Genomic DNA, 24,846 nt, shown 5'->3' with positions numbered 1-24,846 from the left:
GGGATATGTAGTTGCCCCGCCCGCATTACGCATGCGCAGTGGCGGCCCGCGCCACGCCTGGGTACACGGCAGCGCAGGGGGCCGGGACAGAGAGAAGGACAGCGATCGATCGCGATGCGACAGGGCAGGGGTCCAGTCTCAGTGCCAGAGCCACACATACACACTAGTGCTTGGCTCCAATGCAAGTGCCTGTCCCAGTGTGCTACCTCCCTGCCTACCCCAGTACCTGTGCCACGTCCCCGTCTCAATGCCACTGCCTGTCCCAGTGCCAGGTCCCCACCCCAATGCCTGTGCCATGTCTCTGTCCCAATGCCAGCACCTGTCCTACTGTCGGATCCTTGTCCCAGTGCCGGATCCACACCTCAGTGCCATATCCCCATCCCAACGCCAGTGCCTGTCCCAGTGCCAAGCCCCCACCCCAGTGCCAGTGCCATGTCCCAGTGCCAGCCCCAGCAGGCTGGTGGGCACGTCCCCACAGAACAGTGCCACCAGCACCCGCAGAGCAGCCCATGGCACCCGGTGGACAAACAGCAGGGTCCCTGCAGGACCACGGCACGGGCAGCTCACACACTGATGGCCCGCGGCCGCTGGGGACAGCACCGTGCCACCAACATGCAGCACGGCCAGAGCTGTGCAGCTGCCAGGGACATGCCGCTCTGATCTCTCACAGCCCCGAAATCCTGCCTGGCACCATGCCAGGCTGCCTGGAGTATTTTAAGACTTGGGATTTAAATGGCAGACGGGAGCAAGAGGCACCAACACCCGCAGAAGGACTGCACAGGCTGGTGGCCTGTCCCCCGACAGCTCACACCGTGTCCTCTGAGCCCCCCTGCTCCTCCCAGCTCCTGGCAGTCACCCCACCCTGCCAGGCTGAACATGGCACGGCCCTGGCCACAACCCCAGAAGGGGACAGGGATCACAACAACCAGCCAAGCCCTGAGTGGATGTCCTCCTCCCCACCCTTGCCCACTTACCTGCCCCTCCCTGACTGGAGACCCCTCCAGGCACTGCTGCAGGCCACGCTTCTCTGCTGACAGCATTTCCACAAGCTGCTTGCTGGCAGCCAGCTCTTGGGTCAGCTCTTCGATCCTCCTGAAAGCCACAAAAGGGCATGGGATGCTCAGGGACTGGGTTGGCCCTGGGATGACACTGGGGACAGCTGACAGAGATCAATTTCTGGGGCAAAGCAGAGCAGCTCAGGACTGCTCCCCCCTCCCCACAGCTCAGCTCTCCCCCATTGGGGTGACCCTCTACACCCCACCACATATGCACAATCATGCACATCACAAGCCCCTGGGTAGTCCCCAAGAACTGGCACAGCACACAGGCTTGCAGCAGAGGAGACATGTCCTGGACACCTACCTCTGGGCCATGGAGATACAGCCATTGTCGCTCCTGTCCTCCTGCTTTGTTCTTGCCACTTCCTTCAGCTTCCCTGTCAGCTCCTGGCATCTCTCCGCCTCAGCTCTGGCCAGCGCTGTGGCCTGCTCGGCCTCACTCCGTGCCAGCCTGGCCTCCTGCATGGTAGCAAGGTGAGCCCCGAGGCAGCAACTCCTCCCTGGTCCCCACCATCCCTTGACTCACCTCCTGCAGGAGCTGGATCTTGTTCTCCAGGAGCTCATAGACGTGCTCCGACTCCCGCTGCCGCTCCTCATACTGCTGCCGGAGCGCGGCCTGGCTGCGGCTCGTCTGGTTCTCTGCAGCCACCCTGCCAGGCACAGCACGGTGTGCCACAGCCTGCTATGGCATGGCATGGCACAGCATGGTCTGCCACAGCCTGCTACAGCATGGCATCTCCCATGGCATGGCCCAGCCTGGCACAGCACGGCACGGCTTGGCAGTGTGCAGCATGGCACAGCCTTTGTGACAGCCACCACCCCAAACCAGCTGGGCTGGGTGATCTGTACCACTCCAGGTGCCCTCAGCCTGGCTGCCCCCATGTCCTGCCCTGGGAACATAGCTCCTCTGGCAGCACCAGGCCATGTTTAGGCTCTGACCCACACACTCTCAAAACCAGGGGCTCACCAGCTGCTGTGCCACTGGCCCCCCTGCCATCGGTACCCCACGGTGAGACACCCATGCCATGGCCATGGCGCTGCCCTCCCCCACCAAACAGGTGCTGTCCTTTATTTTTGGCTGGCACCAGGGCTGTAAGAGGAGCCCTGCGGGTGCCCAGCCCCATTGCAAACCCCTCCAGCCCCACTGCAGGTTCCTCAACTGTCTGCTACGGGCAGAGTGCTGACAGACACCCCCATCCCTGTGCCCACAAAGCCACCAGAGACGGGGCATGGGCACCATGTTTGCCCTGGGATGAGGGGCTTGGCCAGCCCCACTCACCATGTGTTGTCCAGGGCTTGTTGCTTCTCCTGCAGCTCCCGCTTCAGGCTCTCCACCTCCACCTTCAGCTCAATGTTCTATGGAGCAGCAAGAAGGTGGGTAGGATGCCCTCATGCTTGCCTGGACACCCCAGCCCCACTGCCCACGAGAATGAAGGAGAAGCGGCACTGGGCACCCCCATGCCCTGGCAGGGCTTTGGGTGCTCATGTCAGTCAGTGGCACGGGGGGTATTTTAGCCTGTCGGCGCTGAGATGGGGTGTACCCACTCCATCTGTCTGCCCCCAAACTTGCACTGTCACCCACTCCGGGCACCCCACAAGGCTGGAGACCCTCCCCAACCCTCTCCCCGCTCCTGTCAAAGGAAACGAGAGACAAACTCCCATAGAGCGGCTCTCCCCGCCCCAGTGCCCACAGCTCTCTTCAGCATCCCCCCTGGCTACACTCTCCTCACCCCATGCCCTCCCAGAAAAGAGAGAAAACCCCCTCACCCCTGTCCCCTACAGGCACTCACCCGCCGGTAGACATCGTCCCGGCTCTCCTCGCCCTTCTGCTGGACGCGCTCCTCCAGAAAGTAGATGCGGAGCTTGAGGCTGAAATTCTCCTTTTTGAGGTCATTGAGGTGCTGCGAGAGCGTGCGGTACCCGTTAGCCATGGCCTGCGCTCCATGGGGCGGGCATCCCGGCACCCCTCACATGGCGCCGCCGGGACCCAGCCTAGGCTCCCTGCCCGCCCGCAGCTCCCGTCGCTGGCCCCGCTGCTCTCCCTTTCCTCTCCTTTTTTTTTTTCGCCTCCCAGAGCTATTTGAGGAATCGCTGGAGCGGGGACAGCGGCTTGGTGAAACCCGAGCCGCGGAGGCCCCCACGCGCCGCAGCCGTGAGGGCGGTGAGGGGAGCGGGGCGCCCGGCCGGGCTCGGCCCCCTCTCCCTGCTCTGCCTCTGCCACCGCCGCCCCTCCTGCGCTCCACGCGCCGCTGCCGTGGCCAGGGAGCCGGCAGGAATCCTGCCAGCACCCGGCAGGGCCCTGCGGTCTCACCTGCTCGAAGTCCCGCAGGGTCTGTGTGTGGGCGAGGGGACCCATCTCCAGATCGCGGAGGAGACACGACTGCACCAAGGGGTCCGGCTGGGAGCCCGGGGGGCCGCTGGAGCCCCTCGGCTGGGCTGGCACAGGGTCCTCATCTCCTTCACCCCACAGCCCTCCGTGGGAAGCTGGCAGGGAGCAAGGGCGAGCAGCAGTCAGGCGAGCCGAGTGGCTGCTCCACACACAGCTCCGCGGAGAGGAGAGAGCAGGGGAGGCCCAGAAAGGCACCGGGGCGATGGAATGGGGCATGCAGCAATGCCTTACCCGCCATGTGCGTGGCGCCGGGCAGCACGGCTGGCACAGTGTCACTGCTGCAGGGCTCCCTGCGGAGAGCAGCACACGGCCGGTCACCCACAGCACCGGGGCTCCGGGCCGGAGGGACCGGGGAGGGTGACAGAGTGATGCCACGGGTGTCTGTGCACACGCGGGGACACACGTGTGTGTCCCCACAGCCGGCTCTGAGTGCACAGACAGCAGGCCCTGGGGGCTGCGCAGATGGCAGTGTCCCCTCAGCAGCACTTTAGGTCCATTAGCAGCCCTGCCAGGGCCACCTGAGCCCCCAGAGCAGACCCCACAGCCCCAGGGAGGGTCTGGGGCAGGGCTGGCCCTGGCTGCTCTCAGAGGGCCCTGTGCCTCTCTGCTGTCGTGGCTCACCAGCTCGTAATCGGGTTTATTTTCAGCTCAGAAAGCATGAGTCATTTCATGATTTAAAAGGAAGAGACAAAGAGAAACCCTAACAAATAATAAATTAAAAAATATATAACCAACCTAGATTGTTGGGGTTTTTTTTTCCTTTTAAAGAAATAAGAATGTTTGTTTTCTTATCTCAGCCTGACAGGTTTTTGGTGGGGTGAGCAGGGAGGTGGGCACTTGCCCCAAAATCAGTGCTCTGCCCACATGCACAAGGCTGAGCCCCAGCAGCCAAGGAGGGCCAGCATGTTCCTGTGGCACATGTCCCCATGGCAGGGACCCCATGACCATGTCCCCAGAGCCTTGAACACCACACCAGCACCTTGCAGCGGGGAACAGCACTGCCAGCCTGGCAGGGAGCAGGAGAGGCAGACACAGGGTGCAGCAATGGAGGGAAACTGAGGCACAGCGACTTTAAACACACCAGCGCTGATCAGGAGTGGCTATGTGCCCTGCCAGACACCATAAACCGTGATACCCAGAGGGGTTATACCTGCAGACACGGCACCCAGAGGTGTGGAACCCAGAGGCACCCAAATTTCAATAACCAGAAGTGTGCTGCCTGAGGAGATCAGGAGGCATAATATCCAGGGAGGTGTGACCTCTGGAGGCACAATACCCCAGGAGGATCAGTGCCCGGGGTGTGACACCCAGAGGCAAAACATCCAGGACTGAAGATGCACAAGGATGCACAACACTTAAGGAAGCACAGTACCCAGGGGCATGATATCCCTGGAGGCAAAATACCCAAAAAAGCATATTAACCAGTGACATAATATGCAAGGCTTGACACCCACAAGGGTAATACCCAGAGACTCAACAAGCAAGGAGGGATCACAGCCAAGCAAACACTTGATGCACAAGGAGACACAATACCCAGAGGCAGAATACCCATAGGGACAGTACAATGTCCCAAATCCTGGGAGCCAGGAGGAGCCAGGGGCTAAGGCTTACCACCTACAGCCTGCACTGTGCACCCTCCACGTTCACTTTGCAGATGGAGATGTGCATAGCTGACAGGAAGGAAGGATGAGCTGTGCAAAGGATGAGGTCCTGTGAGATAGGATCATACTGCTTTGACTCTGAAAAACTGCACAGAGCAGAACAAAGTCCTGTGACTGGAATTTTGAAGGACACCATGGGCAAAAAAAGCAACTTTTCCCTGATTAAGGATTATTTAAATACACACACCACTGCACAGGCAAATAATCTTAATGAAGTATATGTTGCCACATATATGATTCTGTTACCCAACTCTCCACCTATATCATGCCATACGTATCATAGGAGGAGGGGGATAAGATTGGGCTGTACATAAGGAGGATAAAAATTTCACCTGGTTAGGAGGGAGACCCTAAAAGACCTTGGAGACAATCAATGGGCTACCCTTGTCTCTCTTGTCCCGATCTAGGGACACCTTGCTAAATTTCTACATATTATTGTTATTACTTGGGTTAACCCAAGTGTGCACCATCCTGAGAGGGAATAGAATGGGTCCAAAAATGTTGGAAAAACAACAACAGAGCAATTATTGGTACAGTGTTGTGGTCTCGCTGATCTTGTGTGCAAAAGGAAATCGGAGCACCCTCTCTCCTAAAAAAATAGCAGATGTAGAATATACTGCTTTGAAATCAGAAAAAGACCAATTTAAAATGCATTTGGCCACAGCTGAAAATAGGGGAAAAGCAACTGCAGAAACACTTTGAGGAAGACAAAGAGAAAAAAATAAAAATTGGAAGAAAAGGTAGGGATGTTTGTGTGAGCTCTTGACCCCCCTGACATCATATAGAATCATATTCCCTGAGGAATAGGATGGAGACATATGGGACGACCTAAATGACAGAAAACTGGGGGAAGAGGATTCTTTGTCTCCTTCCAATCCCCCTGAGTATGAAGCCAGATACATTATAGAAGCAGAAGAGACAACTGAACCTTGGTGCAGAGTGGGAAATCATAGCTGAAAAGCAGTCCCATTCAATCTGATTCAGTTTGAAAAGTGCTGTGGCCATCAGCCAGGCTGGACTGAAATTCAGCAAGTGGAATCCTATCAGTGCATACATAATAACAGCCCACACATTCTGATTCCAGGTGGGCCTCCTCAACTATTAATGACATTTCTAATAGATAAGGGTACACAAATTCCAGTATTAACACAGCAAGACACTGAAAAAACTGTGGACAGAGTTGAAATCACTGGAGTGAACAGAGCAAGTGCTACATGCCAAACCACCAAGGCTAATTTATGGCTCCCAGGCGATAAGCACATCCTCCCCTCACTTTGCAGCAAAAGATCACAATGAAAACATTTTGGGTTTCAATGTTCTGAGCAGCCAAACCTGGCAGCTGAAGCAGAGCAATGTTTGGTCCTCCTGTTCAACCCTGACCCTAAAAGAAATCCAGATACCACAGTGCATGCACCCCACAGGGGGCTTACTCTCCCTCATTCAAAAGCTGATAGTGTTCCACGATACAATTCTCTGCTGCAGCACAAAATTGAGCTCCTGAAGCTACAGCTGATTTGGAAAAAAAGACAAATCAGCTCCAGAACCCACTCTTCATATCATTCACCGATTGATAATTTGCCAAACTTTCACCCTGTGTAATTCACCAGTTTGGTGAAAAACTGGAAGGGAGATGGCAACTAGCTGTTGCTTACTGGCTCATAGACAGGGTGGCACCAGATTTGGAGAAAAGAGAGATCCCAATGCCAATACTGAGCCTTTAACCATTGCTGTGCCAAATATCAAGGAACTGGTAAATCATCTTCAGGGAGTGCCCCGCTCATGGATGGCAACCCTAGGTGTAAAATACATGGTTTTTGTGATTCCACTCCAGGAACACAACAAAGCTTGTTTCACCTTCTCCTGGAAGGGAGTGCAGCATATTTTTGATAGGCTGCTCCAGGGATGTAAACAGTTGTCCCACTATTGCTCATAAAGCCCTGGCAAAGTCTCAGCCCCAATCGTTCCTCGCCAACAGTTATCAGTAGATCAATTATATCACCATCATCATCATATCATCCCAGAATGGCCTGATTTGACAGAATCTTAAAGATCATCTTGTTTCAACCCCCCTTCCACTAGCTGAGGTTGCTCAGGGCCACATCAAGCCTGACCTTGAACACTTCTGTCAATGGGACAGCCACAGCTTCTCTGGACAACCTGGGCCAGGTCTCATCACCCTCACAGTAAAGAATTTTTTCCTACTATCCAATCCAAACCTACCCCCTGTCAGTTTGAAGCCATTCCCCCCTTGTCCTGTCACTACATGCTCTTGTAAAAAGTCTCCCTCCATCTTTCTTGTGGGCTCCCTTCAGCTACTGGTACAATTAGGTGTCCCTGAAGCCTTCTCTTTTCCAGGCTGAACAAACCAAATTGTCTCATAGAGAAAATTCTCTCAAATTCCCTCATAGAGGTGCTCCATCTCTCTGATCAGTTTGGCTGGAGAATACCCTATGGTGGTTTTGCCCACAAGGAAAAATGTGAGCCTGGAGCAGTCCTGCATCCCAGCATCAGGGGGCCAAGCAGGAGTTAAAGCTCCTGTGAGCCTGTTGGATTAAAGAAGCCACTCCTGTCCTCTTGCAAACCCCAGAAAAAACAGAACATGGACAGCATCTACCTAACATAAAGGAGTTACAGCAAGTTCTGGGAACTTCAGAATTATTATTAAGAGAACTGTTGTTCCATAAGCTTGAACCCATATACCTATGGTACCATATAACCATATATATCTATGGGGAATTAGGGGGTTCAGTGAACATGGTTCCCATTTTAGTCTGTGTCAAAAGGGGCTGGAAGAGCCCCTAGACATTAGATGCCATTCTTTCAATGACACTGGAACAAGATATTCCTCTCTAGAGAAGAGCTGGCTGTCCCTGGTGGGGCAGTAACACAAGCAGAACAGATAGGGAAAGAACAAAGGAAAGGACAGAGTGAGAATATATGGGAGAATACCCAACTGACTGATACCAGGCACCCTGTGCTGGTTACAGTGCTTCAGACTGGGACCCTGGCAGTGGCATTAACAGCCCAAAAATAACCTTATGTCTGGGAAACAAAATAGTACTGCCCAGGGCCACCCTGAGGCAGGGCCAACCCAAGGCAGTCTGTGGGCTCTGGGGTGAATGAGCCAAGCACCTGCTTTCCCAAAGTCCAGCTGGTCAGCCAGCACTCCACACACCCCACACAGCCAGAGTGGCAGCCCCATGCCTGGCCATGGGAGTCCTGGGCCAGCAGGAGCCCAGGGCTCTGCCACAGCCGTGGCTGGTTGGGCTGAGCGGGGGCTCCCCCCTCCCTGCCCCTGTGCCCAACACTGGGAATTTGTTTGCTGTGAAGGGGAGGCCACTGCAGTGCTGCTGGGGCCGCAGGAGGACAAGAGCCCTTTCATGCCAGCCTGGAGCACGGAGCAGAGCTGCCAGCAAGCATACAACGAGGGGGGCTCAGCCCCGGGGCCCCCCACTCACCGGGCAGCACTGCCCACCCACTCCCATGTGCCTCAAGGCCCTGGCACGAGTGGCACCACGAGTCCCTGACTCAGAGCACTCACTGACTCACAGCATCACTCCAAGGCCACTGGCCAGCACTGGCACCCCAGTGTGCCATCGGGGAGAGGGGACAACGAAGGGCTAGAAGCCAGGGTGAGTGGGCTGTGTGAGAGTGACTGCTGCCCTTGGGCAAAGCATCCTGGGGTAAAGCATCCCCAAAGCACACTAGAAACCAGCAACAGCAACTCACCTCCTTCTGCTGCTGGATCACCTCCTGCGGGGAGACAGATGGACAGAGGGACGGATGGAGGGATGGACGGCAGGCCACTGTGTGCCAGTGGCTCCAGCCTGGCAGAGGGGCTGTGGCTAGGGCCAGGCAAGGCCAGGGAGAGCGTGGCAGCTCAGATGCCGAGCGTGGCACATCCCAGCTCCCCGCTGACTCGTCGGCACAAATGTCTCAGCAGGGGCGGAGTGCAGGGGAGGAGGTGCAGCGGGCACAGCCGTCCCCAAACGCGGCGGCTGCCGGAGTGTGCGAGCACGGAGCGCACGGCACGGCCACCCACCGACCTGCACACGGGGCACGGCAACAAGGTCCCCATTGAGCACGGCTGGCCGGGGGGAGCGGGGGCTGGCGCTGGGCGGCTCCCGGCACGGCACCGCAGGCGTGGCAGCCGGCACTGCTCCCGGGGCCCGGCAGAGGTACCGGCACCGCTCCCGGGGCCCGGCATCCCCGCACAGGTACCGGCACCGCTCCCGGGGCCCGGCATCCGCACACAGGTACCGGCACCGCTTCCGGGGCCCAGCAGCCCCGCACAGGTACCGGCACCGCTCCCGGGGCCCTGCAGAGGTACCGGCACCGCTCCCGGGGCCCGGCATCCCCGCACCGGTACCGGCACCGCTCCCGGGGCCCTGCACAAGTACCGGCACCGCTCCCGGGGCCCGGCATCCCCGCACCGGTACCGGCACCGCTCCCGGGGCCCGGCACAGGTACCGGCACCGCTCCCTGGGACTCGGCATCCCTGGGGAGGAGCCGGCACAAACGACCAGGCCAGCGGCTCAGCGTGGAACCGGGCATGGGCACAGCCAGGGGAAGAGCGGCAACGATGAAAATGGGGCTGGGGAGATGGGGCGAGGCAAGCTCCCTCCACCCACAGCAGCACCCTGAACCCCTTCCTTCAGCGCCGTGCTTGGCCCAGCATCTCCCAGCAAATCTCAGATGCCCAGCGCACCAGGGAGAGCTTAGAGATGGTGCAGGCAGCAGCCCAGAATCCCACAGCACCCCACAGCTCCTGCCCTGTCATGTGGCACACACACGTTGCCCTGACACTCACAAGCCGCCGTGGCACAGCACCAGTGCGCCCCCGGTGCGGATTCCTGGTCCGTTCCATGCACACCAGCGGCTCCCGAGTTCTCTTGAGCTTGCCTGATGCAGGGCCCAGAGAGCCACCAGCCCGGGGTCCCAAAGCCCCGCCGTCAGCCCCAACCCACGGCACCCCAGCAGCAGGAAGGGCCAAGGGAATGGGGTTTGGGACAGGAGGCGTCCGGCCCTGCACAGCCCCGAGGGAGCACACTGTGATCCCGCCCGCATCCCAGCCGCATCCCGGCGGCACCGATGCCGGGGGGTACCCGGGCCTCAGCCTGCCGCGGCACCACCACAGCCCGGGCTGGGCACACGCAGCCCCCGGCGTGCCCGGGACACACGGACATCGCCACCCGCATCACCCCGGGCACGCACCCGCGGATGTCACCGAGCACGGACGCGCTCCTCACCTGCGCCTCGGGGCTCGCATCCTCCTCCGCACCGCGCCGGCTGGCACCGGGCCACGCACCGGCGGCACCGGGCCGGCCGGCACCGGGCCAGGCCACCGGGGGCAGCGGGCCGGGCCGCCGGGTCCCCGCAGGCGCTGCCGAGCCGGCCCGGCGTGCGCCGGGGAGGCGGCTCTGCGGCACCGGCCGGCTCCGCCCGCTTCTGCTTCCCCTCCTCCTTCTCCCTGCCTCCATCCTTCATCTTTCCCTGCCTCCCAGCATCCCTCCCTTCCTCCTTCTGACCCGCAACCTTGTTTTCTTCCTTCTCTCCATCCCTCCCTCTGACCCCCCATCTTTCCTTCCCCGCTTTCTCCCTCTGCCCTCTCCCTGATCCATCCACCCTTAATCTCTCCAGCCGCCATCCTGTCCCGGCTGACACAGCCACCCCCCCCGCCCCAATTCCCCACTCCACCCAGTCCCTCTGGACTGAGTCCCAATCCTTCCTCACGCTTCAGTCCCCCAGAAACAATCCACGATCCCTTCCTCTCCCCTCTCAATCCTTCCAACTTCACGGTCTCCCCAAAAGACACCCAATTAGCCAAGATCCCCCATGGCACCTCAAACATCCATCCTGACACCCCAATTACCTGCCCAGTCGTCCTTGGATGCCTCCATCCCAACGTGACACCCCCAATTCCCTGTGCCATCCCAGAGCCCCGTGAGTCCCCGGGTACTGTTCCAGTCCCTCAACACCCGCACTTGCTTTCTGATTGTCCATGACTCCACAGTCCTCCACTGGGACATTCCCATAGCCCTTGATCCCCATAAATCCCCTTGAACAGCCACCATCCCAACCAAGCATCCCTAATCTCCCCCACCCCTTTCCTCTTCTTTGCCACTCCCCTTCCCAGCCCCAATAACCCCAGTCCCCTTTGCCACCTGTAGCTCCTCTGCCTGCTTGACACCCCAATACTAGCGCTGCCCCTGACTCCTCCCCAGCCCCATTCTCTCTGCAGGGACCCTCCCCCAAATTCCCTGTTGCTTGGACCCATTCTCCTCTGCCCTGCACCCCCAGCCCCCAAAACATCTGTCCCCCATGGCCACCAAGCAGAGTCTGTCCAGGACCCTTGTGTGGAATGATGGATGACCCAGGAGCCAGGCGAGGGCTAAGGGTTGCTATCCATTCCCTCTGTGTTACCTGTGTGGATGGAGAGCCACAGAGCTGGTGGCAAGAAAGGAGGAGGAGGTCCTGTGGTGATTCTCCTTTGGCTCTGACAAATGGAACAAAACCATATGACCAGGAATTTGGAGGACATAGTAGCCAAAAAACCTGACTTTTGTCTGATTAAGGGCCATTTAAAATATTAACACACACCCCCTGCATATGCTAATAAGCTTAATGGTACATGGAACCATGTCTGTAGCTCCATACTCTCCACTTAGGTTGTGCTCTAAATAACAAAGGACTAGAGAGAGAAATTGGGCTGGATGTGAGAAGGGTAGGAATTTTACCTGGATAGGTGGAAGACCCAAAAATACTCCTCTCCGTCCTCCCAAGTGGGGACACCTTCGTGGTGAGTTTCTGCACACAATTGTTGTTATCATCACACAACCCATCATTGCAACTGGTGCATTTATCAACAGCAATTCTGTATCTGTATTTCTGCTGCTTCCTTGTACTGCACCATTCATGAATCTGTGATCATGAAGGTTTTTATGGAATGTGACCAAACCTATGGTGTTGAATTAATAAGCTGTGAAGCTGCACTGCTGGAATTTCCTAGTGAACACGACCAGACCTATAGTGCCAAATTGGTTATTCTCAGAAATTTGGCTCAGCTGTCCCCAACCCTCTGATCTGTGAAGACCAGCTGGAACACAGGTGGGTTTATTTTCTGCCAAATTACTGACTCTGAACGCAACACCTGGTACAAATGGGGTCAGCAGAGAGCTGCTGTGCCCCCATAACCCCCCATTTCGTCCCCGTTGTGACTCCACAGCCACCACAGCCTCAATCCCCTGGCCCTGCCAGCTTTGGGTCCTCTCCAGCCTTTGGGTCCCCTCTATCTGGCTCCCTTGGGACCAAGGAGTGGGAACACACACCTGCTGGCACGGCCACCCCGCCAGCACTCCCAGCGTCTCGGGAGAGCCAGGGTGCCGCGGGAATGTGCCTCTGGCCACAATCCCCAGGAGAGGGCACCAGCTGGCCGGGAAAAGCCGGCAAATGCGCTGCCACAGGCAGCGATGGCTGGGCCACGCGTGTCCCCCGCACAAACACACCACAGACGTGGGACAGGAGGCACCGAGGCCATGGGCAAGCCCGGCCGGTGCCGGCACGGCGAGCAGGGAGCCGGGATGGCAGGTCCTGGTGTGTCCTGCGGGCACCTGGAGCAAGGTCCTGATGGCTAAAACAGAGGCCGGGGCTGGTGCCCGGCTGTGCCGAGGGCTGCGGGACCACGGCCCGCAGTGCGGGTGGCCCCAGCCCGTGGCGAGGGAGCCCTGTGGCGGTGCCCGGGTCACAGTTCCGTGCCGAGGGGACCGCTGCAGATTTCACCAGCCGCTGCCCTTGACCGCATCTGTCACCCCGTGCCGGCCGCCCTGGACTTTCCCCGCTCTGGCGTCACGGTTGTTCCCTGGCTGTGGCTGCAGGGTGGCACGGGCTGTGGGTGGTGCCAGGCTGTCCGTAGCTCCAGCCTGTCCATAGCGCTGGGCTCTCCCACCTCGGCGGCGCTGCCTGTGGCCAGGACACCTGACCATCTCTTGTCTGCTAGGACAGGTCCATCCCTTGGGCTCTGCTTGGTTTTACAGCCTCGAGGGCCACCCAGGTCTCTCACAGGGCAGTTTGGTCCAGACCTTCTGCCTGGGGACGGCCTAATCCCATTGGGACCTGGCCTGGCAGCACTGGGTAGGTTCTGCCCACCTTTCTACGGGTGGGAAGTGCTAGAAAGAAGGGCCAGCCTGATCCAGGTACCCGGTGAAGGTCTGGCCGCATCCCTTGCCATCCCCATGCGCGGTCTCACGGACCCCTCCCCGCCGTGTCTCAGGGCCAGCGCTCCCCGCTGCGGGGTCACTGGACGCAGCCACCTGGCTCTTGCCCCATGGAGGGCGTTTGCTGGGTGGCTCCCACGCACCCCACGTCATTGGGAGCGAGTGGCCAGGGCTGGCCCCGTGTCCCCGGCCCCTTATCAAGGGCATTGCTCAACAGCAGGCACGAAGTTGGGGGTGGGCAGGGGCCACGGCACTGCCTCGCTTCTGAGCTGCGGGGTCTGGGGAACCCCCATTCCTGGGCGAGCTGGGGAGGGCACGTCTGGGTTCGCCATGGGCCGGGCCGCTCCTGGCCAGCGGCACCCCCAGCTTTGTGGGGAGCCACCCACGCCATCGTGGATGCCACTGCCGTCCCCGTCCTGCCTTACTGAGCTGTGATATACGGGACAGAGGTGCACAGGGTCGGGACACGCTGTCCCCGGTTTTCGTGGCTCCCCGACCCACAGGTCCTGGCAGGGCACCCCTTCCTTTTCTCTGCGGCTGGGGGGCCCAGCCCAGCCCCAGCCCCGCACCCCCGCCTCCTCCCCCCGGGGGCGGGGGGGATGAGGAGGGGACCGGGCGGGCTGGGGCGGGGAGGGGAAGGGAAGGAGGTGGGATTATGGAGACGGGACCCAATGAGCCCGAAAAACGTGCGCGGCTCGGAGCTCTTTTAGCGCGGCGGAGGGGCAGCAGCAGCCTCTCGGCGGCGTGCGGAGACAGCCGGCACCCCCGTCCCGTCCCGTCCAGCCCAGTCCCGCCATGGCATTGGGCAAGCTGCAGAAAGTGCTGATCAGCGAAAGCCTGGACCCCTGCTGCCGGGAGATCCTGCAGGCCGCCGGGCTCCAGGTGCTGGAGAAGCCCGGGCTGAGCAAGGAGGAGCTGCTGCGGGAGATCCGGGTGAGGCAGGGCTGCACCCACGCGTGGGTGGGTGCGTGAGTGCATGGGTGGGTGGGCACAGCTGCGGGCCGGCGGTCCCGGGTGGCAGCGGGACCCCCTCGACCGGTCCCCGCCTCCCGTCTGATGCAAGAGCCCGGCCGGTTTCGCACGGCAGCTCCCGGACCCTGGCAGGGCTGTCCCCGTCCCGTGACCCACCCGGGGCCGCCGGACCCTGGCCTGGTCCCATTCGCCGTGTCTGTCACCCTCAGGACTGCGATGGGCTCATCGTCCGCTCTGCCACCAAAGTCACGGCCGAGGTGCTGGAGGCAGCAGAGAGGCTGCAGGTGGTGGGCAGAGCTGGCACCGGCGTGGACAATGTGGACGTGGAGGCAGCCACCAGGAAGGGCGTCCTGGTCATGAAGTAAGAGCAGGAGTGTGGGGACATCCATGCCTGTGATCCTGGGGAGGCTGGGGAGACTTCAACAGGGTGCCCTCCCCACCCATGGCACCCCGGCACCACCCTGTGCGTGTCCATTCTCACGGGGCACAGACCCCTGTCAGCCCAGGGGACACACCAGTGACACTGCTCTCCATCCTCAGCACACCCACTGGCAACAGCCTCAGCGCTGCCGAGCTCACCTGCGGGATGATCCTGTGCCTGGCTAGGTGAGCACAAGGCCGGCTGGGAACAGAGCCCTACAGCCCCCTGCCCCACGCTGACCACAGCCTCCTTTTTAGGCAGATCCCGCAGGCAGCTGCCTCCATGAAGGAGGGCAAGTGGGACCGTAAGAAGGTAGGAGGCAGGTGAAGCACCTCTGGGTGGGGGGTGTCCTTGTGGGGTGTGCTCCCTCACTCTCCCTGTGCTCCCCAGTACATGGGCATGGAGCTGAACGGGAAGACACTGGCCGTGCTGGGGCTGGGACGCATCGGCAGGGAGGTGGCCACTCGCATGCAGGCCTTTGGCATGAAGGTGAGGAGATGGGGCAGGGAGGAATGATGGGGAGCATCGACCTGCCTGACCTGGCCAAAGCCACCGTGCCAGGCTGTGAGAGTGAGTGCCCGCTGTGCCTCAGACCATCGGCTACGATCCCATCATCACCCCCGATGTCTCAGCCTCCTTCGGCGTGGAGCAGCTGCCGCTGGAGCAGATCTGGCCCCGCTGCGACTTCATCACAGTGCACACACCGCTGCTGCCCTCCACCACGGGTATGGAGAGGGCAGGATCTTGGGGAGCTCTGGGGAGAGCTCGGGCAGCCCCATTCTGCTCACAGCGCTCCTTCTGCAGGGCTCCTGAATGACAGCACCTTTGCCAAGTGCCGCCGTGGGGTGCAGGTGGTGAACTGTGCCCGCGGTGGCATCGTGGACGAGGGCGCGCTGCTGCGGGCGCTGCAGTCAGGGCAGTGTGGTGGGGCCGCCCTCGATGTCTTCACACAGGTCAGTGGGGCTGTGGGGACCCCTGAGCTTGGCTTTGTCTCAGCACCGCCTTAATTTTGCCCAAACCAGGGTACCTCACCCTGTGGGGCTGGAACCAGGAGCAGCCCTTCTCAGCTTCCCTCCTTGCAACGGAGGGTAAATGCTCCCTGCTCCGAGCTGCCAGGTAGGTGCTGGGAGCTGATGGCAGGATGGAACTGTGTCTGCAGGAGCCCCCAAAGGACCGTGACCTGGTGAACCACCCCAATGTCATCTCCTGTCCACACCTGGGTGCCAGCACTCGGGAGGCACAGAGCCGCTGCGGCAAGGAAATCGCCATGCAGATCGTGGACATGGCCACGGGGAAGGGGCTGACAGGAGTAGTGAGTGCTCCTGCAGCACCTGAGCTCTTACCCCAGCTGTACCCCACGGGTGCATTGGCAGCAATGCTCCATGTGGGATCCTGGCAGGCTCTCACCACCCACTCTCTCCCGCAGGTTAATGGGCAGGCTCTCAGCAAGGCCTTTTCACCCCAGACCAAGCCCTGGATCACCCTGGCCAGGGCCCTGGGCACTGTGCTGTGCACGGTGGGCAAGAAAGTGCAGGGCAGCCTGCAGGTCTGCACCCTAGGTGAGCCTGGGCGTGGGACCCCAACGGGCAGGCATCAGAGCAGATAGACAGGAAGGTGGAGAACAGTGGGACTGGAGCCCTGGAGTGTGCAGGGATGGATGGGTGGATGGATTGGGTGGGTGGAAGGACCAGCCCCAGGCTGGCCACTCCACTGCAGGCCTGACTTCTCTGCTGCTTGCTCATGCACACCTCCTCCCTGCACCCCAGGGACACCCCTGAAGGAGGCTGGCAGCTACCTGACACCTGCTGTGGCCGCGGGCATGCTGGCTGGAGGGACACAGAAGGAGGTGACCCTGGTGAACGCCACGCTGCTGGCCCAGGAGGCTGGGCTGAAGGTGTGTGGGCACCTGGGCTCTGCACCCCAGCTTGGTGCACCTTCCCCACCAAGCAGCATGAGCCTGGAGGCACCCTGGTGTTCCTGGGGTGCTTCCTGGGGTGCTTCCAAGGACACAGGACATCCCTTCCCCACCCCAGCCACATGCAGGACCTGGGTGCTGAGTGGCTGTGTCTCTCTGCCAGGTCACAAGCACCCACAGTGATGTGGCCCCCGAGCCTGACAGCAGCACTGGGCTGGTGCAGGTGTCCCTGCAGGGCACCCCACACCAGGTGACAGGGACGGTGCAGGGCAGCACCCCGGCCCTGCGGCAGATCAACGGGGCCACCTTCAAGCAGCCAGCCCCGCTGTCCGGCCCCCTCCTCATCTACAGAGCCAAAGCCTCAGACACCAGTGCTCTGGCCACGCTGACTGGTGAGTCCCTGTGCCAGCTCTGAGCAGCAGGGACAGCCTGGGGAACCCCACATCCAACCTAGAGCTGAGCCCCTGCTGCAGCAGATGTTGCATGGATGGATGTGGGAGGTTTGGGCAGTGGGTTGTGTGATTTTGAGCAAAGGATTAGGGGTGGAGGAAGAAATGGCACCCTAGACCTCTGAGTGGGGTGTTGGGGTGAGCAGGGCTCAGCTCCCTGCTGGATGCTGGGGCAGAGGGCAGCCTGTGGTCCCTAATTCCTGTCCTCCTCTCCAGGGCTGCTGAGCAAGGCAGGGGTGCAGCTCCTGTCCTACCACAGCTCCAGCATGGTGGCAGGGGAGCAGTGGAGCATCGTGGGGCTCTCAGCCCCCCTGCCCAACCTGGGTGAGCTAAAGCCACGAGTCACAGAAGTATTCCAGCTCCACCTGCCATAGACCCCACACCCTGACTGCCCACAAGGACTCTCCCCACAGCTGCAGCATCTGGACCCTCCCCCAGCTGGGGAAGCATTGCACATGGCCGTCCCTGACCCCTACACTGGGTTTGGGGCGGCCCCATGTTCAATAAAGGGTCTAGAAGGAGACAGCATGTGCTGCCTGGTCTGTGCAGTCCTTTGTCCTCAACCCCAAACCCCCTCCCTCCTGCCCCTGCTGCTCCTCGGCGCTGCTGCTGTTTGCTGAAGGGTGCAAAGGTCTCTGTGGCTGCCGAGGTCCTGGCCACAGTCCCACAGACACGGCCCAGAGAGCAGTGCTGCAAGGGGCTTGAGCCCTCCTGCGAGCCACTGTGTCACCTATGCCCTCCTGCCCACGGGTTTGCCATGAGGATACTTCAATTTAATGCTGTCATGGGGAAAATGCCATCTTGCCCCCCTAAACTGACGACTGGGAGGCTGGGGCTTACTTGACTCCCCCAGAGTGTCAGGGCATACTCCCATGTCTAATGGGGCAAGGAATAAATCCCATAAGTAGCTGTGCTCCAGACTGGTGGTTCTTAATTGGGAGGGACCTGGGGTGGGAGGAGACCGTTCAAGACCAGGAGCCAGAGCCGGGCTGCTGCCCCCTCCCATCGCACCTTTATTCCCCTGCACTGCCCAGGTGTTCGCACCTCCAAGCCCCTGCTGGCCACTCCCCATCCATACAAAGGGAGTTTTCCCACTCAGGCCAGCCCCGGATGGGGGGAGTGAACAGGGATGACAGCGGGAAAGAGAGCATCGTCCTCCCCAGGGCTCACCACGCTGGTGATCCCGCTCTAGATGGGTTTCCTGGCGTACTGGCGGCGGTACTTGGAATCCACCTTCGTCAGGTACCACGTTCCTGGGAACAGATCCGCCTGGGAGCCGTGGGGAGCGTGGTCGGCTGCAGGGACAGGGCAGTGATGCTCAGGGCTGTTGTGGGGTGCCGGCAGGGCAGGGTGACCTCCCCCCATCCCCACTCACCCAAGTGATGGGTTTCCTCCCGTCGCTTCATGATCTCGGCAAAATCCTGCGGGGCCACGCGCTTGCGGGCGTCCAGGCGAGCGGGCAGGTCAGCCAGGCTGGACACCAGCTTGTCCAGGGGTGAGCCTGGCAATGGGCACCCCACGTGTCAGAGGGCACCACGGACAGCCCCAGGCTGCCCTCCCCTCCCTCTCTGCCCTGCGGCACACCTGGGGCTGCATCCTGCGAGACACGGAAGGAGAACATGCTGGCGGCCAGTCCCGAGCCGTAGGAGAAGGCTCCGATCCGGGAGCCGGCCAGGTCCCGTGCTGAGCACCTGCAGCGAGAGGTGAGGGGGTTACAGGACATTTGGGCTCAGGGGGAGATGGGGACATACGGGGCTGTGGGGGCAGTGGAGGGGGCTGCCTCCTTTGTAGGCAGGCAGATCCTTGGGGCTGCGTTTCTGAGGGAGCAGAGCCCCGGAGTGCGGTGGTGGCACCGGGAGCCCCGGGACAAGGCTTTTGTTCCCTCAGAGCCTGTCTGTTCCCATGACTCCTTTCCCTGGGGGTCATTCATTCCACTGGGCATGACAACAGGGGTTTTCATCCTGCTGGTGATGACAGAAGGGCTTTATGCACTGGCCCAGCTCCAGCGAGCCGGGATGAAAGGTCTGGCAGGGAGCAGCACACATCCACACTGGGGGCTGTGTGCAATGAAATGATCATGTCCCTGCTGAGGCAGGGGGAGATGAGGGCTGGGAGATGAGTTCTGCCCCTCTACCCAGCCAGGGAGAGCCCTCCCCAGAATGACCTCCTCCCCAAGCCAGCAGTTTGGGGGACTCACTGGGACAGGAGGGAGGCCAGGCAGCCATACATGGATGGTGTGTACATGTTGCCATTGCGGGAGGAGAGGAGCAGGGAGGGCTTGGTCTTCTGGTTGAAGATGTCCTGGCTGGCTGTCTGGAATGCCTTCTCCACCTCCTTGCTGGTGTAGGTGTCCTCCAGCTTCACACCGCTGCCCAGAGAGAAAGCAGCTGGAGCCCAGGCCAGCACATCCCTGGCTGGGCTGAGGGGTGGGGAGCACGGCACAGGGACCCACCGGAAGGACTGCAGCCCCTTGTAGAGGCCAGAGGCTGTGTCGGGGTTGGGGGAGGCCAAGAAGTCATTCAGCAGCAGCCGCCCCACCGACTTCTGCACCAGCTTGCAGAAGGGCGTGTGGAAGATGATGTACTTGAATTCATCGAGGGTGAAGGGTCTCTGGATGCCAGCTGGGGAGCAACACGGGGCCATCAGCACCCAGGGGGCTGCGCTGGGTCCCTCAGGGGTGCTGCCACTCACCCTGCTGCCACTGGGTCTCTGCCTTGCGTCGGTACACGGCGTAGCAGCGGTCCAGCGCCCGCAGGTAGCACTGGATGGAGAGCTGCCCGTCCACCACCGGGTACTCAGAGGACAGATTGGGCTTGTAGAAGTCGTAGGCATGCTCCATGTGGGTTCCACGCAGGCCTAGGGGCACGGGGAGAGCCAGCTGTCAGTCAGCATCGGGAGGTCCCAGCCCAGTGGGACCTGCCACGCCACCCCTGGAACCCTGCAGCTCCCGAGTCACTCCATGGCCCAAAGGGATGTGGCTAGCCAGCATCCCGGAGTACCCAGCAGAACAGCCCTGCCCAGGGCTGGGACATGGATGCACAGCCTCCGGGGACAGCACCCATCAGCTCAGCACCCCAGGGTCTCGTGGCACCCACCTCTCTCCAGCACCAGCGGGGCGTTGGGTCCCACCAGCATGGCGATGGCACCGGCGCCTCCCGTGGGCCGCGCGTTCCCCGTGGCATAGACAGCGATGTCCCCGCACACCACCACGGCGTAGCGACCTGGGGCAGGACAGAGGGATGGGCAGGGCCACCAGCAGGTGGAACCCTCCATCCTAGGGCCCTGCTGTGCTCCCACCTCTGTGTTACAGGTGTCACACCAAGACGGGTAAGAAACAGGGGTGATGGAGACCTGGAGGTGCAGCTGGAGCATCTCTGGGTTTTGGGACACCTCCTGCCTCCTTCCCCTATCCCACAGCACCCCCCAGCCCCACAGCACGGTCCCTGCCTGCACTCACCATCCCAGGCACTGGACTCCACCCAGGAGGCCGCGTTGAAGAGCGAGGCCGTGCCCCCGTAGCAGGCGTTGGTGGTGTCGATGCCCTCCACGTCCGTGTTGCCAGAGTCGTGGAAAAGCTGCATGAGGACGGTCTTGACGGCCTTGGATTTGTCGATGACAGTCTCGGTGCCCACCTCCAGGCGGCCGATGGCGTCCCAGGAGAGGCGCCCGCGCTCCACCAGCCGCTGCACCACGGTCAGGCACAGCGAGTTGATGTCCTCGTGGGCAGCACAGAAACCCATCTGCTTCTGGCCCAGGCCCCGCGTGTACTTGCCGGCCTCCACGCCATCAAACCGCTCCAGCTCCTCCTGATCCACGTACTGGGCAGGGAAGTACACCTCCAGGGCCAGGATGCCCACGTCCTTGGGCCAGGCACCTGTGCCGGCAGCACTGGAGAGGCTGTGGGGCAGAGGGAGTGGTGACAATCCCATGGCAGCCTTGGGGACAGATGGTGGCCCTGGGGAGATGCCACCTGCGAGCAGCCCAGGCTGGGAGCGCTCCAAATTCCTGCTAGCTCCTGGCAGTACTGCAGGGAGGAGGGAGAGGCTCCCTTTCCCCACCAAGGTTTAAGAGCAGAGCCAGCTCCCCACCCTACCCTGGGTATGTCTGCAGCCTCCCCCCCGCTCCCTGTGGATGCTCACCATGCCCTGTGCCATGCCGGGGGGTGCTGGATGCCCCGGGGTGCCCGCTCCGGCCCCGGCTGTGCCCACCTCGCCCCCCAGCACCGCGCGGCGCGCCCGAACAAGCGCAACATCTTTGCTGCTCAGACGGAGGGACGGCCGGCCGGACAGACGGACAGCGGGATGGGCCTTGGCGTAGTGCTTTTATAAACTGCGTGGGCAGCTCGGCACAGCCCTCCCGGCCTTTATCAGCCTGCCGGACCCTGGCGCTCAAAGGTCACCGAGCGCCGGCCAACACGAGAGGGGCGGCGGAGCTTCGGAGGGGGGAGCGTGCGAGGTGTCTTCGTCTTGCGCCCCAAAGCCTGGGGACACGGAGCCGGAGCCGGGGCTCAGCAGCAGGACGGGCTGCCCCGGGGAGCGCCAGCTCGGGTGCCAGGCTGGGGTCACTCGGTCCCGGCAGCGAGCAGGGGGCGGCCCCGCTTTGGTGCCGGCAGCATCGGCGCTGCCCGGACGCAGTCCACGTCTGACACGTGCAGCAGCTCTGGGGGGGGTAAAAACCCCGTGAGCTGGGTGGGGGCAAAGCCATCTTCAAAGCAGCAGGGCAAACAGCCACGTGATGCCTGTGGCAACATAGCAGTGACACGAAAGGGACCTTTGGTCCCCGCGCTGCTGTCAACATGGCCCTGGGGCAGTGTTGCAGCTCCAAAATCCCTGACTGCACCTGGGGGAGCGCCTGTCCCCATGCCTGCAGGCCCACGACAGCTCCTGTCCTCAGCCACATCTCCATTCCGGGGACGCTCCTGTCCCCCCACCTGCTCCCCCGTTGTTTTTGGCACCCGAGGGCCGGTATGAGCAAACACGAGTGCTCAGCCAGGAGAGCCACTGTCCCCGCAGCTCCTGGGGACTCATCCCCAAACAGCTCTGCCCGCAGCGGCGGCGCAGAAGCCTCTGGAAGGCGGGGAGCTCGGGGAGCCGTGGCAGAGCCCGTCTCTCACTCTCACAGACCAGCACCAAGCTCACACAGCACTCTCATGCTTCACTTTTTTTTTATAATATGTATTTATAGGAGTTGAGGGAAAGGAGTCGGAGGTGGCACGGGAGGAACGCCGCGGGCGCGGGTCCCGCTCGGGCCGGGGCTGTGCTCAGTGCAAGGGGTAGAACTTGCAGACGTAGGGATGCTTTCCGGAGCACTCGTCACTGGACCACACTGAGAAATCTGCGGGAGAGACAGGCAGGGGGCTGGCGAGGACGGGCACCAGCTGTGCCCACCGCAGCCTTCCAAGGGGATGGGATGTGGAGAGGGAATGCCGGCCGAGCCCAGGCGCTGGAGCCGGGCACAGGGAGCGGGCACTCACCGCTGTTGTGGGTCAGCGCGGCGCAGCTCCCCCCTCGGGCACCGTTCCCTGGCATCTCATTGTCCGTGCGGTATTCCTTCCCGTTCGACCACTGCCAGGTCTGGCTCTGTGCAGGGACAGGGGGGTTCAGGGCACGGCCCTGCTTGTCCCCCATCACCCCTGCCGCCCACACCTCACCTCTTTGTTCTTCTGGAGTCCGATCCAGACGGGCTGCACCTGCTGGTAGTAGGAGATGACTTTCCGCAGGGTGACTGCCTCGTGGATATTCTCTACCCAGGCCAGGTGAGCTCCTTCCTGGAAGCCCTCGCACCGACTCTGCAGGGACAGCTGTCAGTGCCAGGGCTCCTCAGGGAGACGAGGGTGTCCCCGTTCCCCTGTGTACCCCTGAGGTGGGCTTACCTCAGCTTCGTCCCAGCTCAGAGGCTCGGAAAAGTACTTGAGGCAGCTGAGATAGAAGTAGGACCAGCCGGGGGGGCAGTAGCCTATGTACCTGCCACCTGTTTGGGGAGAGCCGCGGGCAGGGATGAGCCACAGCCGGCATCACCGCCTGAAGAGCGGGGCTCCCTCCTGGCCCAGCTACAAGAGCAGCTGCCCCCCGAGCCTGGCACTCACCGACCGGCCGCAGGAGCCCCACGCAGCCCAGCAGCAGCAGCAGGGCGAGTCTGGCCGCGGCCGCCATCCTCCTGGCTCCCTGAAAAAGCTCGGGAGGGTCACACAATGTCCCTTGGGGACAGGGGATGCTACCTGTCCCCAGAGAGTGCCAGCCTGGTCCCTCTGAGGCGCCTGGAGGAGCAGACAGGCTGTGCCTCCCTGGCCGCCCCACACCTGCCCCCCGTGCCCCAGGCATGGCTCGCAGTCCCCAGCCCGCACTGGCAGCAGGTTGTGCTGGCCCCAGCAGTCCCAGACGCGGCAGGAGGCATCTGGGAGAGCCAAGCTGCTCTGTGGGGACAAATGGGGGGTTGCTGTCGCCGACACGAGTCGGGGGACCCCACCCAGGCAGTGGCACAGGTGGGCTGCAGGGACTACGTGCACGGCCCCGCTTTCACGCCCTGAGCTCTGCCCAGGCTGGGGAGGCAAATCGGCCGCATCAGCGCAGTTCCCCTTTATCCGAGCTAATCCCCGGGCACCGCGGCCGATTTGCAGATTCAGCTCGTCTTCCCCTCAAAGAAGCAGCGACAAAAGTCAGCGCAGGGCTGGAAAATGCAGCATCACAGCCTGCCCCATCCAGCGAGGGCAGAGCTCAGCTCCCCTGGGGGCTGCCAGGGAGAGGAGAGGGACCGGCTGCTGCTCGCCCTGGAGCTCTGAGCATCCCGAGTCCCAGCTGCCTTGTGAGGGGCCTGTTCCTCACCTGTTGTCCTGGAGATGGTGAGGAATAGCGGCTCGTCGCGGTTCACCGGGACAAGAAAGGAGAGGAGCTGCCCTTTATAGCACGGTGTTCATCAGCACCTGTGTTTGCCTAACTCATGTGATTCTCACCATAAAAATCTTACTGCTGACCCCCCTCCGTCACCCCCACTTTGCTGGAAAATTGCCCAGATCTCCATTCTGTTTGCATTTAACATATCTTCAGAAGCAGACAGGAAGAACCTGTCCTAGTTGGTCAATAAAGCCTCTGCAATTATCATTAATTGCTCCCGCGATACAGATGCAATCTTCCAGCCCAGAGCAGCCTGTCACCTGGCGGGGATGCCCGCTGGGCCAGCCCTGGATTGCCCCGGGGCTGGCAAGGGTGAGCCCCGGGGGTGATCCCCCGATCCCGACCGGAGCATCCCTGCCATGGGTCCGAGCCCCTGGCACTGCCCCTGTCCCCAACCGAGGGATGGCACCGCGCCCTGCCCGGCTCTGCCATGCGTCACCCACACACCGCCCTTGTTTGAACTGCCGGGGGATGTTTGCGAGCAGGATGCGGGAGGCCGGGATGTGGGAACAGCCTGCAGCCGGGGGCTGGCGATGCCATCAGATAGCGGGGAGGATGCCCAGCCCTCGGGGCTGGCCCTGACGCAAGCCCTCGTCACTGTGTCCCTCCGGGATGAAGGGACAGCTCCCACCTACCCGGGGTGGCATGGAGCACAGGGATGAGCTCCCGGCCCCAGCAGCTGGAGGCCTCCGCCAAGGTCTGGCACAGCCTTCTCTGCCATGGTCCTTGCTCCTCCGCACCTGCGGGAGGCACCTGGAGCTCTGCACGCCCCTGCTGCCACCGCAGTGCTCTGGAGCGTCACTTTGCTGGCTCCTGATGGACCAAAGGAGCCATCCTGCTGCTGCCAGCTCCCTCCTGGCTCTCCTCCCCCAAAACCC

General features: G+C 61.5%; 4 protein-coding genes across 9 annotated transcripts in view; 1 reads left to right on the top strand and 3 right to left on the bottom strand.

Annotated features, from left to right (window-relative positions):
- LOC117000031 (myomegalin-like) overlaps nucleotides 1–10,437 on the bottom strand; it is a 35,292-nt gene extending 24,855 nt beyond the window's left edge. For 2 of the 5 annotated variants that reach the window (XM_033067327.2, XM_033067323.2), the window contains exons 1-8: nucleotides 10,358–10,431; nucleotides 3,679–3,737; nucleotides 3,370–3,542; nucleotides 2,849–2,959; nucleotides 2,338–2,414; nucleotides 1,585–1,708; nucleotides 1,363–1,517; nucleotides 975–1,092 (exon numbers count right to left, since the gene is read on the bottom strand). In XM_033067327.2, coding sequence (XP_032923218.1) covers nucleotides 975–1,092; nucleotides 1,363–1,517; nucleotides 1,585–1,708; nucleotides 2,338–2,414; nucleotides 2,849–2,959; nucleotides 3,370–3,542; nucleotides 3,679–3,737; nucleotides 10,358–10,377 — 837 coding nt within the window. In that variant the 5' untranslated portion in view covers nucleotides 10,378–10,431. Of the gene's footprint in view, nucleotides 1–974; nucleotides 1,093–1,362; nucleotides 1,518–1,584; nucleotides 1,709–2,337; nucleotides 2,415–2,848; nucleotides 3,005–3,369; nucleotides 3,543–3,678; nucleotides 3,738–8,837; nucleotides 9,021–10,357 lie in introns of those variants that run through there. The other 3 variants (XM_033067324.2, XM_033067325.2, XM_033067326.2) reach the window with 3 other exon arrangements.
- Nucleotides 10,438–14,017: 3,580 nt separating this feature from the next.
- PHGDH (phosphoglycerate dehydrogenase) lies at nucleotides 14,018–17,601 on the top strand. The gene is made up of 12 exons (XM_033067980.2): nucleotides 14,018–14,254; nucleotides 14,503–14,654; nucleotides 14,834–14,899; nucleotides 14,972–15,026; nucleotides 15,105–15,203; nucleotides 15,307–15,439; nucleotides 15,519–15,667; nucleotides 15,874–16,026; nucleotides 16,141–16,273; nucleotides 16,481–16,608; nucleotides 16,793–17,021; nucleotides 17,295–17,601. Exons 1-12 carry the CDS (start codon nucleotides 14,117–14,119, stop codon nucleotides 17,450–17,452), a joined length of 1,593 nt encoding a protein of 530 aa, XP_032923871.1. The 5' UTR covers nucleotides 14,018–14,116; the 3' UTR covers nucleotides 17,453–17,601.
- Nucleotides 17,602–18,068: 467 nt separating this feature from the next.
- HMGCS2 (3-hydroxy-3-methylglutaryl-CoA synthase 2) lies at nucleotides 18,069–21,368 on the bottom strand. The gene is made up of 9 exons (XM_033067981.2): nucleotides 21,218–21,368; nucleotides 20,536–20,975; nucleotides 20,174–20,299; nucleotides 19,770–19,934; nucleotides 19,531–19,699; nucleotides 19,276–19,446; nucleotides 18,663–18,769; nucleotides 18,454–18,579; nucleotides 18,069–18,373 (listed from the first exon to the last, which is right to left on the bottom strand). The coding sequence occupies exons 1-9, from the start codon at nucleotides 21,328–21,330 to the stop codon at nucleotides 18,267–18,269; spliced, it is 1,524 nt and encodes a 507-aa protein (XP_032923872.1). The 5' UTR covers nucleotides 21,331–21,368; the 3' UTR covers nucleotides 18,069–18,266.
- Nucleotides 21,369–22,274: 906 nt separating this feature from the next.
- On the bottom strand, nucleotides 22,275–24,513 carry REG4 (regenerating family member 4). Of its 2 annotated transcripts, XM_033067791.1 has the most exons (6): nucleotides 23,900–24,513; nucleotides 23,164–23,242; nucleotides 22,951–23,048; nucleotides 22,729–22,866; nucleotides 22,552–22,657; nucleotides 22,275–22,412 (listed from the first exon to the last, which is right to left on the bottom strand). In XM_033067791.1, exons 2-6 carry the CDS (start codon nucleotides 23,228–23,230, stop codon nucleotides 22,339–22,341), a joined length of 483 nt encoding a protein of 160 aa, XP_032923682.1. In that variant the 5' UTR covers nucleotides 23,231–23,242; nucleotides 23,900–24,513; the 3' UTR covers nucleotides 22,275–22,338. The 2 variants fall into 2 exon arrangements, with proteins under 2 accessions (XP_032923682.1, XP_032923681.1); XM_033067790.1 differs by having other exon boundaries at nucleotides 23,164–24,513.
- Between the last annotated feature and the right edge of the window lie 333 nt (nucleotides 24,514–24,846).

The sequence above is a fragment of the Catharus ustulatus genome, chromosome 9 (genome assembly GCF_009819885.2).
Source record: "Catharus ustulatus isolate bCatUst1 chromosome 9, bCatUst1.pri.v2, whole genome shotgun sequence".
Lineage (NCBI taxonomy): Eukaryota > Metazoa > Chordata > Aves > Passeriformes > Turdidae > Catharus > Catharus ustulatus.
The sequence above is the reverse complement of the archived record's forward strand: the minus strand, read 5'-3'. Positions and strand labels throughout refer to the sequence as shown.

What these genes read in the sequence shown, in the direction of transcription:
- PHGDH (XM_033067980.2), top strand. Translation starts at nt 14,117, where the DNA reads ATGGCATTGGGCAAGCTGCAGAAAGTGCTGATCAGCGAAAGCCTGGAC. An exon ending in CCCTCGATGTCTTCACACAG is followed by an intron (nt 15,668 to 15,873) that starts GTCAGTGGGGCT and finishes CTGTGTCTGCAG; the next exon opens with GAGCCCCCAAAGGACCGTGA. An exon ending in GGAAGGGGCTGACAGGAGTA is followed by an intron (nt 16,027 to 16,140) that starts GTGAGTGCTCCT and finishes TCTCTCCCGCAG; the next exon opens with GTTAATGGGCAGGCTCTCAG.
- HMGCS2 (XM_033067981.2), bottom strand. Translation starts at nt 21,330, where the DNA reads ATGTTGCGCTTGTTCGGGCGCGCCGCGCGGTGCTGGGGGGCGAGGTGG. An exon ending in CCGGCATGGCACAGGGCATG is followed by an intron (nt 20,976 to 21,217) that starts GTGAGCATCCAC and finishes TCTGCCCCACAG; the next exon opens with CCTCTCCAGTGCTGCCGGCA. An exon ending in CTGGCCTCCCTCCTGTCCCA is followed by an intron (nt 18,770 to 19,275) that starts GTGAGTCCCCCA and finishes CTCTCGCTGCAG; the next exon opens with GTGCTCAGCACGGGACCTGG.
- REG4 (XM_033067790.1), bottom strand. Translation starts at nt 23,398, where the DNA reads ATGCCTGGGGCACGGGGGGCAGGTGTGGGGCGGCCAGGGAGGCACAGC. An exon ending in GACTCCAGAAGAACAAAGAG is followed by an intron (nt 22,658 to 22,728) that starts GTGAGGTGTGGG and finishes GTCCCTGCACAG; the next exon opens with AGCCAGACCTGGCAGTGGTC. An exon ending in CGCGCTGACCCACAACAGCG is followed by an intron (nt 22,413 to 22,551) that starts GTGAGTGCCCGC and finishes TCTCTCCCGCAG; the next exon opens with ATTTCTCAGTGTGGTCCAGT.